The sequence below is a fragment of the Mus caroli genome, chromosome 8 (assembly GCF_900094665.2).
Source record: "Mus caroli chromosome 8, CAROLI_EIJ_v1.1, whole genome shotgun sequence".
In the NCBI taxonomy this organism is placed as follows: Eukaryota; Metazoa; Chordata; class Mammalia; order Rodentia; family Muridae; genus Mus; species Mus caroli.
The window spans coordinates 30,306,051-30,325,854 of NC_034577.1; the positions used below are offsets into that span (position 1 = coordinate 30,306,051).

The 19,804-nt window shown below is 48.4% G+C and overlaps 1 protein-coding gene across 1 annotated transcript in view; it reads left to right on the top strand.

The window, feature by feature from the left end:
• The first annotated feature begins 8,929 nt into the window (after positions 1-8,929).
• Prag1 (PEAK1 related, kinase-activating pseudokinase 1) overlaps positions 8,930-19,804 on the top strand; it is a 53,101-nt gene continuing 42,226 nt past the window's right edge. The window contains exons 1-3 of the mRNA XM_021170718.2: positions 8,930-9,105; positions 13,481-13,898; positions 16,497-18,283. Coding sequence (XP_021026377.1) covers positions 13,608-13,898; positions 16,497-18,283 — 2,078 coding nt within the window. The 5' untranslated portion in view covers positions 8,930-9,105; positions 13,481-13,607. The remainder of the gene's footprint in view (positions 9,106-13,480; positions 13,899-16,496; positions 18,284-19,804) is intronic.

Consider the following 19,804-nt stretch of genomic DNA (forward strand, 5'->3'; position numbering starts at 1 on the left):
GAGGTTTCACTTCCTCCCCAGTGTCAGTTCACTCCATCCCTCACAGAAATCAGATAACATCTGTCTCTGGGCCAAATTTATGCCATCAAAAACTCAAAAAGAGAGATGCTAAAATCTGTATTTTATTTGGATTGTTTTTATCTTGGGATGTACCATGGAGAGAAATAAAAAATTTCCCAAATGAGATTTCCCCAGCCTTGGTTATGAACAAAATGCCAGAGATAACTGAGACCCAGTGGTGTCCATAGAACCCAAAGGCCCCACTGCTGTGGAGAGGTAGAGAACAGACTCCAGGCCATTGAACCTCAGCAAACTCTGTACTGTTTTCTCATGAAGAGTTTCTGAGCAGCAAACGACCCATGGGTTCCATAATTTTATAGGATCAGAGCTTGAGCTCTTTCCTCCATAGACTTTATAAACGATGGTCTTTTCGGTGACTAAGACAATGGGTTTCTCTGACCTATTTCAACTTCCAAAAACAGTTAAAGAAACTGATTCCTTTTCTCTGGCTCAAACCATGAGGTGTGTGTGTGTGTGTGTGTGTGTGTGTGTGTGTGTGTGTGAGAGAGAGAGAGAGAGAGAGAGAGAGAGAGAGAATTGATAGACATCAGAAAGTTTATTATTTTATCCATTTTAAATACACAAATTCAATGACACTGAGTAAAATTTCCCACTGTTCTATCAGGACTGTCCATATGCAGAACTTTGCATGTGCTAAAAGGATAGCTTTGTGCCCATTAAACTTGAGGTCTCCACTCACCCTTCCCCAGCTCTGGATGCCCCAGTTTTCTGTCATGCCTCTGTGAAGCTGACTGCTCTGTGTATCCCAAATAAACCAAACTGTATGGTATTGCCATTGTATGACTGGCTTTTTGACTAGGCGCTGTTTCCTCCATGTTCATGATGTTGTAGCAGGTATCAGAATTTCCCCATTTTTTTCCTGGCTTGAATGTCAGTCCTTTGCCTTTCCTCCTATGAGCAACTTGTTTGATAATGGATCATTCCCATAAATTAAGATCAGTGATTTATAGCAAACTGGTCATGTTTTTCAACCATGGTCAAAAAAAATTTTGCTTTAGAACATTCTCGTGTCCCTTTAGCTACCTCGGCCCTATTTCATCCCCTAATGTGCTTCCTGTCACCACAGATTTGCCTTTTCTGGATATTCCATACAAATAGGTGATACCACAAGCAATCGCCCATACAGCCTCTTTCCCTTTGCATAGGGCTGACAAGGTTCTAGAGCAGTGGTTCTCAACCTGTGGGTCTTGACCCTTTTAGGGATTGAATGATGCCAAAGGCCATCCTCCATATCGGACAGTTACATCACAATTCACAACAGCAGCGAAATAACAGTTAGGAAGTAGCAATGAAAATAATTTTATCGTTGGTGGGTTGGGGAGGGTCACCACAACATGAGGACTTGTATTAGAGGCTCACAGCATTAGGAACACTGAGAACCACTGTTCTAAAAGAATGTGGAGTGTTATAATGTGAACCAATAGTTTATTCTTCTTTCTTTTTTTTTTAAATTCCCAAATAATAATTCCATGTACCAAGTATATCAGATATTACTTCACTCATTTTTGAACTGATGGACACATGGGTTCTTCCTATGCTGACTATTATTGGTTATGGTATGCCTGTGTGTGCAAGCCTTTGTTTGAATCTATTTTCATATGTCCTGGGTAGGTGCCAGAGTGGGACTGCTGGATTATGCGACAAGTTTATGTATAACCTTTAAAGAAATTGTGAAACAGTTTCACAAAGGATTTGCCCTTGAGAGAGGTTTCTTTAGACTGGTGGACCATTCAAATGAGATAGGGTGTTTCCTCCTGTGATGGTTTGTATATGTCCGGCCCAGGGAATGACACTATTAGAAGGTGTGATCATGTTGGAGTAGGTGCGGCCCTGTTGGAGTAGGTGTGTCACTGTGGGTGTGGGCTTTAAGACCCTCATCCTAGCTGCCTGGAAGCCAGTCTTCTGCTAGCAGCCTGCATATGAAGATGTAGAACTTTCAGCTCCTCCTGCACCATGACTACTTGGATGTTACCACGTTCCTGCCTTGATGATAATGGACTAAACCTCTGAACCTGCAAGCCAGCCCCAGTTAAATGTTATCCTTATAAGAGTTGTCTGTTCACAGCAGTAAAACCCTAACTAAGACACCTCTCCAACTCCTCCTCCTGTGAAGGGCTCTGCTTCACTCTGCTCTGATACAGCACAGAGACCAAGTCAAGCAGTGAGAGTCACAATTGTCCCCTTGTGGCTTTGGTACATGTCACTTCACATTGCCTTAGGGAAGAGGTCCACTTTTGCACCCATACACACGAAGGTTAAAATTGTGGAATCAGGCCTTGCTCCCACTCAAACACCCTAAAACAGGAGAGTGGAGTTTTGAAAATGAAAAACAGCCATCCTCTTTGCGAGTCAGGCAAAGACTGAATTAAGGGACAGGTAAACTTCCCGACTACAAGGTCCCTCTCGCCAATCTGGCTCCCATATTATACTCTTACAAGGTGGATCTTAGAAAAGAGCTTGCCTTCTCAGCAAGAGTGCCTGCCACTCATTGCAACATTTTTATTTTAGAAACAATGTTTGTTTCCTACTAGCTACTCTGAAAAGTATCCAAAACTGATAAAGTCACACAGATTTTATTCTCAAAGTTCTGGATTTCAAAATCTGTCTGTTAACGGGATCAGGCTCTGGCTCTTGTTTAAGGAGAGAGTCTTTTATTGTCTCCCCCTGGGCCTGATATGGTTCGTGGAAGTCTGATGCCCTCTTCCTCGAATGGTAATGGATGTTGGTAGACTAACCCTGGCATTCTGTGGCTCCCGTGCATGGCACTACTCGGACTGTCTTTTTCCTCTATGCCTTCACACTGCCATCCTTTGTATATGTCTGCTTCTGTCCAAGTTTCCCTTTTCAGAAGGACATCAGCTACATTGGATAAGGGCCCAACCTCATGACCTCTTTTTACCTTAGTTAGGCCGTAGAGAACTCTCTACTAAATAAGACCGTGCTCCAAGTTCTAGGGGTTAGCGTTGTGTCACATCGTTTGGCAGGATAGGGGCACAGTTTAAGCTACAGCAGCCACATTTTAAAAACTGCTTCTTGTAGAAGCATATTAATGCATCTGTCACCGAATGCACATCTGATAAAAATTATATCAGATATAATAAAAAAAGAAAATGTGACACCCCCCTCCCCATACTGACATCTGGGCTCTATATAGTGTGTGGGCAGAAAGAAAGATCATAAAGGCCAGGAAGTGAACTTCTAGCTCTCAGGTCCCTGTGGCTTGTGATTCAGTCATCCTGATTATGTTATTTAAATGTTTCCAGTTTGGGCAGAAAATAAACAAACAAAAACAACTATTGAGTGCTTAATACATGAGAAAAATTTCAACTGTTTGATCCTGAGTGCGGCTACTACCCAGGACCAAAGTTAGAGATGAACCAAGGGTTTGACAAGTATTACTTATACATTGAATTGGCTGGGCACTGATGGTGCATGTTTTTAAACCCAGCACCAAGAAGGCAGAGGCCAGTGTATCTCTGAGTTCGAGGCCAGCCTGGTCTACAGAGTGAGTTTCAGTACAGCTAGGGCTATATAGAGAAACTGTTTTGAAAAACAAAACAAACCAGAAATTAATTTGGATTCTTTGTATAGGAGTGGGGTTCAACTTACTTTGGGGTGGGATTCTGTAGGTCATCTCTAGTACCTGGCACATGTTAAACAAGCCCTCTACCACTCAGTGCACTCGGCTCAACCTAGCCAGTTAACGCAGTTTAGTTTTGTTTGCTTTGTGGTGAGATGGGTGTCTTACTGCATTGCAAAGACTGGCCTCAAAATCCTGGGCTCATGTAACCCTCCTGCCTCTAGATTCCTGAAGAGTTTTGGGTCAATATATATATATACCCTTGTGCCCACTGAATAAATTTGTTTTAAAAATCTTTTTCTTTTTTTTTTTCCCCAATAAGGGTGTGACAAGGGATGGACTCATAACACTTCCTCAGATAAGGAAGAAAGAGTTCTGGGTTGGTGACTGTAAGACCCTGCGGAAAGGATGTGGAAGAATCAGGCTATAAATGCTTGTCAGGGCTGGAGAGATGGCTCAGCCATTAAAGGCTAGGCTCACAACCAAAAATATAAATGCTTGTCAAACCAGCCTTTCTCTGGTTGTAAAGAATGTTACTCACAAGTGGGACAGAAAGAGCACAGGACGGTATTGTTTTGTTTATTATTATTATTATTATTTTAAGATTCATTTTATTTATATAAGTACACTGTAGCTGTCTTCAGAAACCCCAGAAGAGGGCATCAGATCTCATTACCGATGGTTCTGAGCCACTATGTGGTTGCTGGGAATTGAACTCAGGACCTTTGGAAGAGCAGTCAGTGCTCTTAACCACTGAGTCATCTCTCCAGCTCTATTATTATTATTATTATTATTATTATGTGCATGGCATATGTGTATGTGTGCACAATGTATCAATATGGGCATAGTGTCATGGTGGGTATGTGAAGGTCAGAGAACAACTTTGTAGAGGTGGAGCTCTCCTTCCAACTTTCCTTCAGTTCCAGGGGTCAAACTCAGGTCACCAGCCTTGTGCAGCAAGTGTCTTACCTGCTATACCAGCTTGATGCCAGCTCTGTTCCCTCCAGGAGAGTTTGCCACAGCAACTTTGGGGAAGAACTTTTTCTTCCCCTCTCCCTTACTTTCCATCTCTTCTACGGTGGTCTTGGGACCCTGAATGCCACCTTCTGGGGCATGACATTGGAACCAGTTCTCAGAGTGTCCCTCCTCATGGCTTGCTGTCTGTCTTAGTTAGGGTTTTAGTGCTGTGAACAGACACCGCGCCCAAGCATCTTCAAGCCATCACCCTTGCCGAAAGTGTTCTCCTGCTACACTTGAGGTGTGCCTGTTCTCCCTGTGGATCCCTGTCCAGACCAAGGTAGACAGCCCACAGGTCCACATGGGTTCTTCCTGCTCTGACAGCATCTGCAGCCTTCTACTTCTATCCATAAAATGACTAAGAATTGAAGCTTATCCCAAACTCTCCCGACATGCAAGTAACTGAGCCCAAAGCTCCTCTTCCATGGCTCTCTATTCTTCAAAGACTTCTATTCAGACAGGCTCTCTTCTTCAGTCAGGATTTTCAAAGTTTGGAGGAAAGGGGACTAAAGTTTCATGGTCTCTTCTAGACTGTTGTGTCCCCCAACCCTCCATGTCTCTGTGTTGTTTTTTGTTCCTTATTGATATGCCTCCTTATATGATATGCCTCCCGGTACCCTTCTCAGGACTTCATTGCCATCCTTGTTTCTGCCACATGGCTACTGGGGATTGCATGCAGGCTCTCCTGCCTGCCAGGCAGGCTTTCTACCCCTGAGCTCTATCCCACTGACTTTCGTATTTGTAGTAAGGATACTACCATCCTATCTGTACATTGTGATTAGAAATCTGCTAAGAATCTTTAATTCCTTGTCTTCATTCTTGATGCCCTCTACGCAGTAGTTCGGTGAGGTTTACATGAGAAACTCCACATTCATCTCTGTGCACTTTCAGCTTGACACAGCCAGTGCTTCATTGTGGAAGCTAGTAAATATGGCACTCGGTCAATCAGTCCTGTAGTTATCTCCAAGTCTGAATCTCTCAAAAGAAGCTGTCCTTGGTCACCTCCTTGCTGTGTCCCTATCAAAGGCCACTGTCTCCCATCTGGACCCAGGATAGAAACTGTCATGCTTCTTATTTCTAATCGTTTCCCCCCTTCCTAGTCCATCTGGAAGGCAAGATCCCCGGAACCCTGAAGAGAAACCACCTTAGATGACATCACTCTGTTGCAGAAATGCCTGTGCTTTCTTATTGGCTCACCGGCAAGCCTGCTCTTTCCACCCAGTGTTACCTTACACTGTGCTGTGTCTCTTGTCCTCATGCTCCTGCCAGACTGCCATCGAAGTCGGGGGCCACTCCCAAATCCTTTGTAGAGATACCATTCCTTCAGTCTGGAAAGTCCCCATTGTCCCAAAATAGCAACCTTTCTCATTACAAAGGCCCCTTCCTCCATGAAAAGTCTCTCAGTCTCTCTCTCTCTCTCTCTCTCTCTCTCTCTCTCTCTCTCTCTCTCTCTCTCTCTCTCTCTCTCTCTCCCCACCTACCTAACTCACTTCCATTCCCTTCCGAGTGCTTCTATTTGTCTCTTACTTTTTCCCAAAAACTTCCTAAGGAGAAGCAACTCGATAAATATTCATGGACTGAAATTGAACACCTTTCTGACATTAAGGTGAGAGGCATTTCTGTTTCATCCAGATGGAGAAAGACCGGGCATGAGAATTCTTTAGCCCAGTCTACATGCTCTCTGAGCCCTCTCAAATATCCCGGCTCCGGTTTTCTTAGGATAATTTAATGGCACACACTTCTTGCTTCTGCCTCTTTGGTTCTTCAGTTATAAACTACGTTACCTTACCCCCAAGCACCCCCTGTCTCAATCTTGTCTCTCAATCTCCTAAAATTTAACAGCTCTCTTGTACAGAATGGTGCCCAAGCACTAAAACACCCAAGAGAATTGCTCTTATGAAAGGTCTGATCTGTATCAAAGAGCTCCATCCCTGAGTAGAAAACACCATGAAAAGCAACCAGTAAGTCGCCAGATGCAAAGTGCTGAGCACACACAAATCGCACTGCATTGCAGGGTGCGGGGTGCGAGTCTAAGCGGAACGTCCACCGCATACACGAGCTTACCAGCTTCACAGAGATTTATAACACACCGAACAGCTGCAGGAGAAGCACTGTGCAAGTGGGTGGTATTTTGTATACATCTTCACCACTTTTGAAAATTTGTTTTTCATTAGGCAGGCTGAAGCCTTCTTTGCTGCCACATAGCTGGCATAAAAGAAAAAAAAAACATGTTATGGATCAGCAGCGGCAGTATTGTGTATTTATCTCCTGTGAGCCCAGCAAACCATTTGGGAACCGTTTATTGAGCAGAAATTCCAGATTAACCCTTCCCTTGCTGTGTCATGCTATAGAACCACAGAGGTCTCCCTGTGTTGCAAACTTTGCTTCTTTACTGTGTTCTTTGGGTCCTTTGTGCATTAAGGATAAATTGGGTAAAGAGAGTAAAAAGTGTGGAAGTGTCTCTTATGTGCTTGGCATGGCCTTTGTTTATCCTGGGAAGTGTCTATGCCCCCTGGAGAGGACTGAAAGATGTGGGGAACCTGAATCCTGAGAGCCAGCCGTGAATGATTCAAAATCCCCATGAGAGGGCCCAGTGTCACTGAACTGAAAGCCCCTCTTGGGTCCGGATTGTGTTTGTCCAGTGCAAACCATTTTGTACCTGCCTGCTAGTTGGCACTTTCCCCTCTGGTGTCTTCATAAGTGGACTGGACCCCTCAGGAGAATGTAATGCTGCTGGCGCCGTCCACCGGAGTTTTCCTTATGTACTTGTTGAAGTGATTGGTTGGTAGGGCAACGTGGCGGACTCTCGGTGGATTCAGGCAGCTCTTGGTTCCCATCTCAATACTACCACTTTTCACCTGTGGAGCCCTGGCAAAGGATAGGACCAGGACCCTTCTGGACTTGTGTTATGAGGTGTCAAATGTGCTAACCCTGCCCTGTGATGTTGCCTGGCACATAGTAGGTTCTTCATGAATGTTAGTACTACTCCTATTCACCAACACCTTCCTATCAGTCTTTCCGTACTCAAATGAGTAACAAGTGCCATTGAATGATGAGTAAACTCTCCTTATGTTCCCTTTGCACTCCTTACAGAGAAGCCATACATAGCCAAAACATGTCTTCTTCCTCTTTCATATTCTATATAGCGCTGCCAGTGTTAACACCACATAAAGGCGAAGAGGGGGAGGGTCTGGGTGGTGCCTTCCTTCTCTCCGTGGAATCATCCTGATTAAGGATGTAACACCGCGCTGCCTCTGGAAAGCAAAGGGACAGAGGGAAGCAACCAGATGTGTGAGAGGGGTGCGGGGGAGGATTCCATTTTCACTCAGGCTTGGCCCTGAGCGATAACTTCAGTGCCTGGCTTCTTGGGGAACACCCAGGGCAAGGTGCACATTTGTCCTACTCAGGCAGCCGGAGAAAGGGAGGCGACTGGCTGGTCCTCCTCCTGAGAGTTAAAAAAGATTTTTCGCCCGAGGAACAATATCTTGAACTCCTTGTATCTCAGCCAGTGACTCACGCACTGGAAGAGGTGTAAACACAGGTGGAGGACCTGGGTGCCCCAGCATGATTGAAGGCCGGTCCTCCAGGCCAACATTTGCATTCCACCGTTAAAACACTAAAGTTCAAAGAGATGTGCTGAGCCATTTGCCAGAGGCCTGGACATGAGGAGCTGAGCAGGACCTGAAATCTCTCAGTATTGCCAGCCCTGTTCCAGTCGGCTTGTGGTTTTCCTAGGATAACAGTACGTGGCAGTGAAGGCGCCCACGCCTCTTTCAGAGCCCCCCGCCCTAGATCTTATTATTGTACTCCCGACCCCCCTCTCTTCCGTGTTTCGTTCTTTTGCTCCCTCCCTACCAGGGTCTCCTAGGGTCGGCTGGGTAGAGGGATGAGAATGCATTTACTCCGACAGACACACCTATCTGTGCATTGTGGTTAAGGAAAGCTGGGAGCACCAGAGATCTTCCAAGCAGAACTGCGCTGAGCTGGGATGGAGCTAGGGACGCTCTAGGGGGCTCAGCTCCAGGTCGAGGGGAGCCAAGGCTCGGGCTGGGGGCGGAGCCTCGCTGTGGCGAGCGAGGGGGCGGGGCGCGGTGCGGAGTTCCTAGGGACCTGGGCAGGGGCGATCGCCCGCCTTCCTGGACTGGGGACGAGCAGAGTGGCGGGACGCGCAGGCCCGGTGGAGACGCGGGGCAGCGGCGAGGACTGCGGGGGTGCGGCGGGAGCCGAGCGGGCGGCGTCACCCGAGGCGGAGGGGGCGGAGCCGTGATCGCAGCTGCCACCCGGCCGCCGGGCCCAGGCAGAAGTCAGCCGCCCGCGGCTGGGCAAGCACTCCGCGCAGACACGCTACAGACAATGCTCCGAGGCGCCCGGCGGGGCAACAGACTGCTAGGTCACCGACGGCGAGGCTGCGGGACCGCAGACCCCAGGTGAGCCCACCACTCTCTCTCCAGATCCCGCCGCTTTTTGTCTGACGAACGTGGCGGCCCAGGGGCTTTCGCAGAGTCGCTGCGGTGGCCCGGCGGGCCAGCCCCTGCTGGCGTCCCCAGGGGTGACAGGCTACCGATCCGGAGCGCGTGGAGAGTCCGGACCTCGTGCTCAGGGTTGTGCCCTCGGTGCAGGTTCCGAGACGGGAAAGCTGGGGAGTCGGAGGGGTATTTTCAATTCATTCGAGAAACGCTCGCGTTGAAACTGGGAAACTTTTCCTTGGAGTTCCGGGAAGGGTGATCGACCGCTGTAATGGTTTTACTGGTCTTGCTGGTCTGGCTGCTCTGTTTTGTGTGTTGGGAACTGCTCCTTTTGCAGTGAGTATTGTCAAAAGAGCAGAGGGGCAGAGGCCGTTTGGGCTGCTCTGGCCAGACCCGGAGGTGACGAATTGGGGGTCCAGGGAAGCCACTTTTAGGCTGCAGCTGATCTCCGAAGGAAGGTGCTATCTGTTTGATGAACCTTGGTGATCATTCCATACCTGGAGCTAGCTCCCAACCTTTGCTTGTGATGTCCCCTCTGCAGCCGGGCGCACACACCCACATGCACACACAAGCACGCTTACACTTGGAAAATAGAATCTCTACTTGTGTGTGAGTCTTGGGAATGCGAATGGAGGCGGCTGAGCAATTCTCAGCCCACAGCGCTAGCTCACTGTGTGTGTTCTCCCAGGTAAAGCTCAACCATGGTTTTGCACAGCCGATTGTAGAACCCAAAGGTCTAAGGCTGAGGAGTTTTGCAATGGATTCAGTTCAGACTCAGGTTGGAAAGGTTTAACTGATCACAGTTCTCAACTCTACCTTATAGCCCCTTCTGAGGAGATTTGACAGGAAGCCCCAGAGAAAGCAAGTTGGCTTTCCTAGGGTCCCTCAGAACTTTGCTCCCCTTATTGGATCAGACTGCAGGCTTCAAATCCACACTCCTCCTGCTATGATTGCTCAGAAAGTAGAAAATAAAAAGATATGTAAATACCATAATATACCCTCAGTGCCGGGGCTGGGGTGGGGTGGAGTGTTAGGGTAGTCATGTCCTGCTTTCTCCCTAGACCACTCTGGCCAATGGAATATAATGCATTAATCTATATACTTTCCATACCTACTGTACCTTTGGGGGGGTTGCATTATTATTTTTTTTTTTTGTAAAATACAAGAAGCAATATTATTTAGATGGAAAATTCTGGAATTCTATCAAGTAAGGCATGAGCAAATTTGGGTGCAAATATGAGGGGTTTTGATCCGAATACTTAGAATCTGGCCACCCTGATTCTTCAGATTCTTTTTGAGATGCGATGGGAGCGTATCTGACAGCTCAGCCTTGTAAATCATAGCGCCCGAAAGTTTGCAGAGGCAAAGCTCTGTTATCGTGACTTGGATCACAAAGAAGGCTGCAGATCTTTCCCTGATCTTACACTTGCAGCCTCCCACTGAGAAATGGGAGCATTTGCATAATTCTGGGGGCCCACCTACCCTCTGAGGTAGGCACGTGAGAAGGTGCCATTCCCAGGCTGTGCAGAGCTGGCACTACCCAGGGCTCTCTCTCCTCCTGCTCTGAGCCTCGTTTGCATAGTTCATCATCTTTTTTCCTGAAAGCAAACAGGAGACAGTTCCAGGCCTAGAAGGGCTGCTCTGGCTCCAAAGACAAGCTGGGAATGTCTGTTTGCAGAGCCTAAGGAGCCAGTTTTAACAGGACACAATGAGTCAGTGACAGTGGGCAGCCCGTGGTTTCCTTTGTTACTCTTATGCAGCGACACCTGTCTCCTAAAAATACTCCGTGTTTCTGGGCAGTTGTGTGGCCCATGTGGTGGTCAGCCTGCAGGAAAATGTCAGAGTTGTGGAAGAGAGCAAAGAGAGTGCCCGTGAATGAGTGAGTGCTCTCAAGGTAGCTTCTGGCAGCACAGTACAATAATCAAGAGCCTATGAACTCCCAAGGCTGTCAGAGGCTGATGGCAAACAAAAACAAAAACAAAAACGGAGAGGAGGGAGGAGCCTTGCAAAGTGGGGTGTCTGGGTGTTCTAGACTGCCTGCTAAAGAGGAAATGAGATGAGGCCACCCCAAACTTGACCTGTGTGACTGTGTGCACAGGAAGCTGCCCCACACAGAGCTGTCTCCCCAAAGCCCACTGAGGGGCACTGGAGTCTTGCCTACAGTAGACATGGGCCCCGCAACGTGGCTTTGCTGTGACCTGGAAGGGTCTAGTCAGGCTTCCCATACAAATCTGGTCCTTAGAATGGCAAACTCAACTTCTCTGAAGACTAAAACAAAACATTTCCTGCCCCCACCCACTCCCCCCACCCCTCCGCCTCCCACCCTGCAACTGCACCCCTCATAAAACTTAGCAGCAAGCACTTAGCTCTCCGAGGCTGGTGACTATAGGAGAGAGACATAGCCTGGCGTGATTCCTCTGCTTGTTAAAAGCCCGTGACTTCTTTTGGAAGATCTGATAGAGAAGGAACGGGCTATTTGGGTGGATTGGGAGGAGAGGACTCTAGCCAGCATCGTTAAAGAAAAGAAAGACCCTCTACTGACTGTAGAAACATTCAGATCTCAAGACTGTGTGTGTGTTCATTTAGTTTAACGTGGAAGCTGTTTTCTCATTAACTGGCTGGAGCAGGGGTACATTTGGCTTCTATACCCATTGGATAAGCACCTTGTCTGTAAGTGTGGGAGACGAGAGATGGAGTGCTTCCCACAAGAAGTCTGGAATGATCTTGGGAGCTTTGGAGCTCCCGGGTGATTCTATCTGGTTAGTCCTGTTGATTGCTTAGAGAGAATTAACCTCGGGCAAATTCTCACCCGATGGGGTGGAGTAGCCCCCCAAGGGCAATGCTTTCTCAGTTCCAGGAGAATGTTTATCTCTAGATCTCCACATGGTTTTCTTCCTCGTGCACTCTCCTACAGGATGCCGAAGCATCCCCAGTAAAGAAAAGAGAACAGTGCAAAGTAAGCAGAGAACTGCTAGCTAGCTGGGATCCTGAACAAGGTAAAGAAGGTGTGGTGAGGTGGTCCAGTCAACTGGTTTATCTTTGGAGAACAGCAAGCTTGGTGTCGATAGCCAGGTCTTTCTCTTTGCTGTAACATCTGCACCTGTAGAATGGGATGCATGGCTACCTTACGGGATGCTATTTGGAGTGTCTGGAGTAATGCCATAGCCCTTTGAGCTCTTGCTGAGGAGTAAATTTACTGAGGTCTATGGGAGCAAATGGGGCTTTTATATTTGTTTTCAGAAGCAGTGAGCTGCTTTGACAAAGTGACTACCTATCCCCAAGGGTACGATAGGGAAAACTTCTCTCATATTCTGCCCAGTCTCTCTTAGGCCAGGACTGTGGAGTCAGGCATTTCTGTCTTCTGTTTCCAACTTGGCATGTGGCACCCTGCTTTGTTTACCTCAGCACAGAATTGAATGGTGTAGATTAAGCAAGAGGAGGGGGCAGAATTCCCATGATGCCAAACATCCTGACAAGGTGCCCCTGCGGGGCAAGTCAGCACCACATCTCTCCCACTTTTCAACAATGTATCGGAAGTGTGGATAACAGTTTCCATCTCAGAGTCCTTGCCTGCTTCTCTTCCTCTGTAGTTTCTGTTCAAACCTTGCATGTCATTACCTATAAACCCTCGCTTTTACAGGCGGTACTACTTTGTAGTTCTTGGGCAGTGCCCCAGGCTCTGGACACCTCAGGGTCTGAAAGAATGGAGGAACTAGGTTCAGGCCCCTTCTCTCAAAATCTAAAACACTGTGTTTGGGGGGGCACTGAAATAGTGTGTGTGTGTGTGTTTGTATGTGTGTGTTCGTGCATGCCCATACTTGCATGTGTGGAAGCCAGACCTTGACATTGGGTGTCCCCATCTATGGCTATACACTTCATAGTGAGACGGGATCACTCACCAAGCCTGTAGCTCACTGATGCTATCAAGACCCTGGGATCTTCCTGTTTCCATCTCCTGGTACTGAGATTTCAGATGTGTACCATCGTGCTCAGCCTTTCAACAGGTGCTGGAGATCTGAACCCAGATCCTAACACTTGTGTGGCAAGCCTTTTCTAAGCACTTCTCTAAGGCCCTGGGATGTCTTTTATGCTCTCAATTTGAGAAAGTGGGGCAATGATTGTTCGTAAGTTTCTGATAGAGCTGCCCAAGGAATATCAAAGCCATCAAAGGGCTTCTGGCAGCTGAGCACAGGGCCCAGAATAAAAGGACTATTCCCCTCTGGCGACTTTTCCTCCTTTACTTCCTTCTTCCTTGTCTCCATTTTCATAATGGGCTCTTATTGCTAATGCACACATCTCTTAATCATTCCTAATCAGGCAACGATCTGCCTTCCAGGGATTTGATCTGGAACTCATCGCTGCCTCCTGCAAGACGGCAATCAGAAAGCCTGGCCCAAGATGAACTCGAACCTTATCGGCTCACAGTGCTCCAGACCATTTGACTGAACCCTGAGAGCCCAAAAATGTCTGCGTGCAGCGACTTTGTGGAGCACATCTGGAAACCCGGGTCTTGCAAGAACTGCTTCTGCTTGCTGAGTGACCATCAGCCAACAGCTGGCCATCACAAGGCTAGAGCCAACAGCCTACCTGCTGGAACTCGCCTGCCTGCCAGGCCTGAGAATTGCCGCCTAGACGATGAAGGCGTGAATGGCTTGGCCTACTCAAAGCCCACCATTGCTGTAAAGCCCACCATGATGACTTCTGAGACCTCCGACTTGTGGACTGAAGCCAGCCTGAGCGCTGAAGTCCCAAAGGTGAGGCTGACTAACCCAGCTGGTATTTTTACAGGGGCTGTTCCTATTCTAACATATGGTGGCTGGCTGGCAGCCATGGAGGGCTGTTGGAGCAAGAATTCCTGTAGAATAGTTGCCTATTGACTTGCCTCGAGGTTGCTACTCCCTGACAGCTGCTGTTTGGCTAGCTATTCCAGTCATCTACCTTTCTATGTCTTCCTTTAGGCTAGTATCTATTAGTCCAGCTACATCAGGGTTTTCCCCTGACTTGGAGATTCATAAAAGGGAACACAAAAACAAAGACAAACAGAAGCTTTAAACTATTGGCTGTAACTTTAGATATTTACAGAAGCGACAGCCATTGTACAGTGACTGCCATCCACCCAGTATCCTTCCACGTGAGCTCCTGCACCACTGACTCATGACCAGTATTTTCGTCGCCCCTGCACCCACTTCCCTTCCCCGTACATTGTAAAGATCATAAGCACATCTATTTCAAGGATAAAGCCTTAAAAAAATGTAACCACGATGCTCAGTCACATCTAAAATATTAGCAGAAGTTCCTTATAATAATGCCTTGTCCCAGCCGATGTTCACGCTTATAGCTTTTCTTCCTAATTTGTATGTGTACGTGTGTGTGCACAGGTGTATGGGGTGTGCGTATGCATTTACCTGCGTGTGTTCCCTTGGTCCACCAGGTTCCTGCCCTCACTTGCTCTCGACCTTTCTATTTATTGTTTCTCTACTTTAAAAGATTTATTTATTTCTATCGTATGTGTATGAACACTTGGCTTGCATATGGGTGTACGGTGTGCAAAGGCCAGGAGAAGGTTGCAGATCCCCTGGAACTGGAATTCCAGATGGGTTCCTGAAACCACCAAACCTAGGTCCTCTGGAAGAACAAGTACTTTTAATTGCTAAGCCATCATGCCAGCCCCCTCTATTTTAGTTTTGAGAAACTTGCTTTCTCAGCCAATGAGCCCTCAGCATCTGCCTGTCTCTGTCCACTCCCCTGTCCCTGGGGTTACAGGTTTGTAACACCACACCCAGCCTCTTATGGGGAATTTTGGGGATCTATCTATACACAGGACTTTTTGCCCACTGAGCCATCTCCCCAGCCCCCATACTTCCAGTTTTGACATGTAGGTTTTGCCAGCTTTATCTAGGACCACAAAAAAACATTTATACCCCTAGAGGTTCAACCTTTCTTCTTCTCCCCAAAGAAGGTCTTAGGAAGGTATAATTATGGACAGGGTGTGTGGGCCAGGACTGCTGGAGGCTGCTGTCTGTGGACGTGTCTCTGAGACTATATGCCTGAGACATTCTAAGAACCCTTGTTCCATAATGGCCTCTTCCAGTGTCCTGGATTTCCTCAGCCAGTGCAATGCATGGGCCAGGAAGGGTGTGTGAGTGCATGAGAAAACAAAGGTCAGTTTTAACTCAAGAGAGGTTTATGTGAAGAGAGGCATTTCCTGAGGAGGCAGCAAACTCCCCCCAACCCCCAAGCTGGCAACACCCATTCACTCAGCCAATCTTGACACCTTCAACTTTCACCGATATAAGCCAGTGGCCCTTTGTATTCGGAATCCCCTGGGGTAAGGAGCCCCACCAAGCCCTGCCATGAGGCTATCTGTACAAATGGGACCGGGTAAGAAGGAGAGGAAAGCAGAAAAGTCACTCTATTGACCGGGATGATTGACAGGCACAATCAGCTCCCAGCTTTGCCTTATTGCCCTACTAGTCCAGCCACTTAAGCAGGTGGGAGCTGAGGTGACTGCGAGAAACTGGAAGAAAGGGCAGCTAGCTGTGTGTGTGGCAAAGCTCAAAGGAGAACCTAGCAAGCCTGGACCCAGCTCAGAAGCCATCCCTTTGTCCCCTGGCCTGCACTGACTCATATGAGGTGCTTTTAAAAATCATACGGGGGTAGGGGTGCGGGGAGGAAGGCTGGAGTGATGACTACACCCACATGTGTGCTCACGACAGATGATGACTCCAATTCCAGGAAGTCTGATGCCCTCTTCTGTCCTCCTTGGGTACCAGGCACGCACATGTAACACTCAGAGATGCGTGCAGCAAATGTAGAATAATAAAATATTTATTTTTAAAGAAGGAAAGACAAAAAGAAAAAATGTTATAGCCTGTTTCTTCAGGAATGTGCCGTAGCTGGATTATCCAGTAAGGAAGCATTAAACAAAATTTCAAACTATTTTCCATCCAGTGGAATTGTTTCACCCAGTGCTTGTGAGTCTTCACTTTTTCTGGGTTTGGTGCTGATTTTTGTTACATAACAGACGTGAGCCAAAGGCATTAGCATCCCTGGGTGGGATGCATAGCTCAGCATTTAGAAATAGAGATGCTTTCTGTGTGTCCAATCGTGATGCTAGCTCTGGGGAGGCCAAACGTGGGATGGCATTGCCATTGCTTGCCCACCCACTGGGATAGACCTGAGTGCTGGGATGGCCTTGTGTGCTGTCTGAAACAGGTGTTGACTTTATCACTTGCCCCATACTTTGTTTCTCTTCTCCCTTCTCTGATAAAGAGTAACAAGTGTTTTGTTTTGTTTTGTTTTGTTTTGTTTTGTTTTGTTTTGTTTTGTTTTTAACCCTTGGGGCTGTGTAGGTCAACTGGAGACGAACCCCAGGCAAGCTCCTGCTCCCGAAACAGGAAGATGAGCCAATAGTTTACCTAGGCAGCTTCCGAGGACTGCAGAAGCCTGCAAGCCCTCTTGCCTGCACAGATGGCAACTCTCGCTGTCCCCCAGCCTATACCATGGTCGGACTGCATAACCTGGAGGCCCGAGTGGATAGGAACACTGCCTTTCAACCAGTGAGCTTCCAGGAAGAGAAGGCTGGGAGGGAAGAGCTGCCCTCGGCTCACGAGAGCTTTCGCCAGAAGCTGGCTGCCTTTGCAGGGATGACATCCAGCTGCCCCAAGGGCCCCAGGCCCTGCACTTCTCCACAGCCCCTGCGGGAATCCCTGCCCTTGGAGGATGACAGTGACCAAAGGTGCTCACCCTCAGGAGACAGCGAAGGTGGGGAGTACTGTTCCATTCTGGACTGTTGTCCAGAATCCAAAGATGCTGTTCATAGCACCGAGGGCTCTGGCAGACGTGGAGGGGACTGCTCACCCACGTGCAGGGAGCAGGGACCACGTACAAGACCAACAGAAGAGGAAAAACAGGGTCTGAGCTTCCCCAGAGAGTGCTGTGGTCAGGGATCCACAGCGAACCCGCCCCGCCTGGGCCCCAAGAAGCCATCCCTTAACTCCGAGGCCGCCAGCTCTTCCGATGGTCTGTCCTGTGGCAGCAGCCGCAGCGGGGCCAGCAGCCCCTTCGCTCCCCACCTTGAGAACGACTACTGCTCTCTCATGAAGGAACCGGCCTCAGGGAAGCAGCAGGACCCCAGCTGCCACTTTCTCACCTCTGGCAAATGTGTGGGTCAAGCTGCGGAACTCCAGCCCGCCTCCCTTCCTAGGGACCCTGTGCAGCCTGAACCCATCTACGCCGAAAGCGCCAAGAGGAAGAAGGCAGCTCCGGGGCCTCCGAGGCCCGAGCCCAAGAAAGAGCAGGTCCCAGCTGGCCATAGCCAGGGCCAAGTATGGACAGGTGATACCTGGATTCAGAAGACGCCCCCTAACTGGAGCCAGGACAGGGAAGGTGCAAAACCTGCTTCTCAGGTGGCAGCCACCATCACTGTCATCGCTGCTCACCCAGAAGAGGACCACAGGACTATTTATCTGAGCAGCCCTGACTCTGCCGTGGGGGTGCAGTGGCCACGTGGGCCTTCGAACCAGGACTTACAAGCCAGTGAAGAGGAGCCTTTGGTTGTGCAGGGGCTAACCTCAAGGGAGAGCCATCCACATAATGTGACTGAAAACACATCCAAAGAGAAGCCTGCCATTCCCCCCAAGCTGTCCAAAAGCAGCCCCGGAGGGTCCCCGGTGTCTCCCGCAGCCCCCCCACTGACTGACCACAGCGACGGTAGCAGCGTTGGACCCCAACTTTTGTCTAGAGTCCCTGCTAACCTAACGTCTTCCTGTCACACCAATGGTGTTGCCACTGCTGGTGACTCTGCCAAGTGTCCCCCACCAGCCACCTCCTATTCAGCCTTGGACCAGAGGCGACCAAGATACCAGACTGGTGCTTGGAGCCGCCAGTGCCGGATAGAAGAGGAGGAGGAGGTGGGGCAGGAGTTGAGTCAAAGTTGGGGGAGAGAGTTGGAAAACGGTACGGCAGACCATTCAAACTCCTCTACCTGGCACCGTCTCCATCCCATCGATGGCACCTCTGGGCAGAACAGCAAAACTAACTCTGGGATGAGCAAATCGGCTTCCTTTGCGTTTGAGTTCCCAAAGGACAGAGGCAGATTGGAGGCATTCTCACCCCCTCCCCCACCTCCAAAGTCAAGGTGAGTACCCTGGGGCTGACATGGAAAGAGTCTTAACTAAAAACACCTGTCTGTAGGGCCTTTCCCAGAAACCTTTGCTTTTGCTGCCTCTCAGGAAAGCCTCGGGCCATCCTCGAGTGATGCCTGTCAGACACCAGTGTCTGCCCAAAGGCCATTGTGCACTATGTAAATTTCCCAGAGGCCCAGCTCAGCCTTGAGAAAGCAGGAACTCCTGTTTGGTGTGTGTGTACTCTGCAAACAAACCTGGAAGCAGTGTGTGTGGGGTGGGGGTGGGAGTGGGGGGGACGACTGGCTATTTGAAATGAATCTTACAAAGCAAAGAAACACGGGGGTGGGGGGGGGAGTGGTTGGGGATACAGCTCAGTGGCTGATGTAAAGCAGCAGAGTTGGTCTCTAGCTCCGTGAAAAGAAAAAGAGAAAAGAAAAAGCTGGGATGGACACATGTACAGTGACAGAGCCCTGTGCTTAGCCTGGGGTTGTGAGTGAGGCCTGGGGTTGGATCCACCGCTTCCCCTGTGTCACAAAAGCAAACAAAACAACCCTAGCAAATTGTTGCTCCTTTTGCTACATTCTTATAATCGACTCCCACATTCTTTCTTATAATCGTCAGCTCCCCAGATCTCTAAGTATCTCTTGCAGTGTTTTAGGGAAAACTCTGAAACTTCATCTGTTGCAACATAGACTAGAAGGCTAAAGGGGGTCATGCTACAGGAATTAGGCAGGTTAAAGCCAAGCATGTATGCAATAAACTATTACTGCCTTTTGGCCTTAACAGGGTTAGTTTGTGGTTTTTTGTTTGTTTGTTTGTTTGTTTAAGCTTTGCACATGGTTAAAGAACCTCTATTGTGGTTTTTGCAAGGAAGCAAGAGTACCGCTTGCTGTCAGCATGCTGAAGCTCACAGCTTTCTTTCTCCATTGCCTTGCTATTCTTCTGCTAAGTTCATATGCCTTTCAAAGGCTCCAGGAAAATAGATGTCTTCTCTAAGCTACTGAACTGTGAATGGAATGTAAATTCCGGGGAATTTTTTCCCCCTTTTGGTGAAAGCAAAACTGATCTTGATCAAGAGAGGAGTGACCCGATATGACAAAAGGCCAGGCTTTCCAAATGGTCTCTCTAGTCTTGCTGCAGACGGGGTTCTGTTTGAGAGGCAACCTCTGGGTCGCTGTCAGAACCGAGGGAATTGACCACAGAGAGAAGCCGCTGTAACAGTTGGCTTTGAACATAAAGGCTTTTTAGGCTGTGATGTGATCTAACAGAGCCTTGTTCTCATGACCACTGCTCTGCCTGCTATTCCCTTGGCCACCCACCATGCAGTATTGACACCTTCCAGAGCCTTGGTGATTGTAGACTTTGTCTGGTCCCTCTGTTACAGTTTTAATTCCCTGAAGGCTCGAATGATTCAGCAACTGCGTTTGCATTACAACAGGGAAAAATGGATTTTTCAGGTGTTAGACATAATAGGTCATTTTATTCTTAGACTGGTCCCAGGAGAGACCAATCACCAGCTATTGTCCATGGAT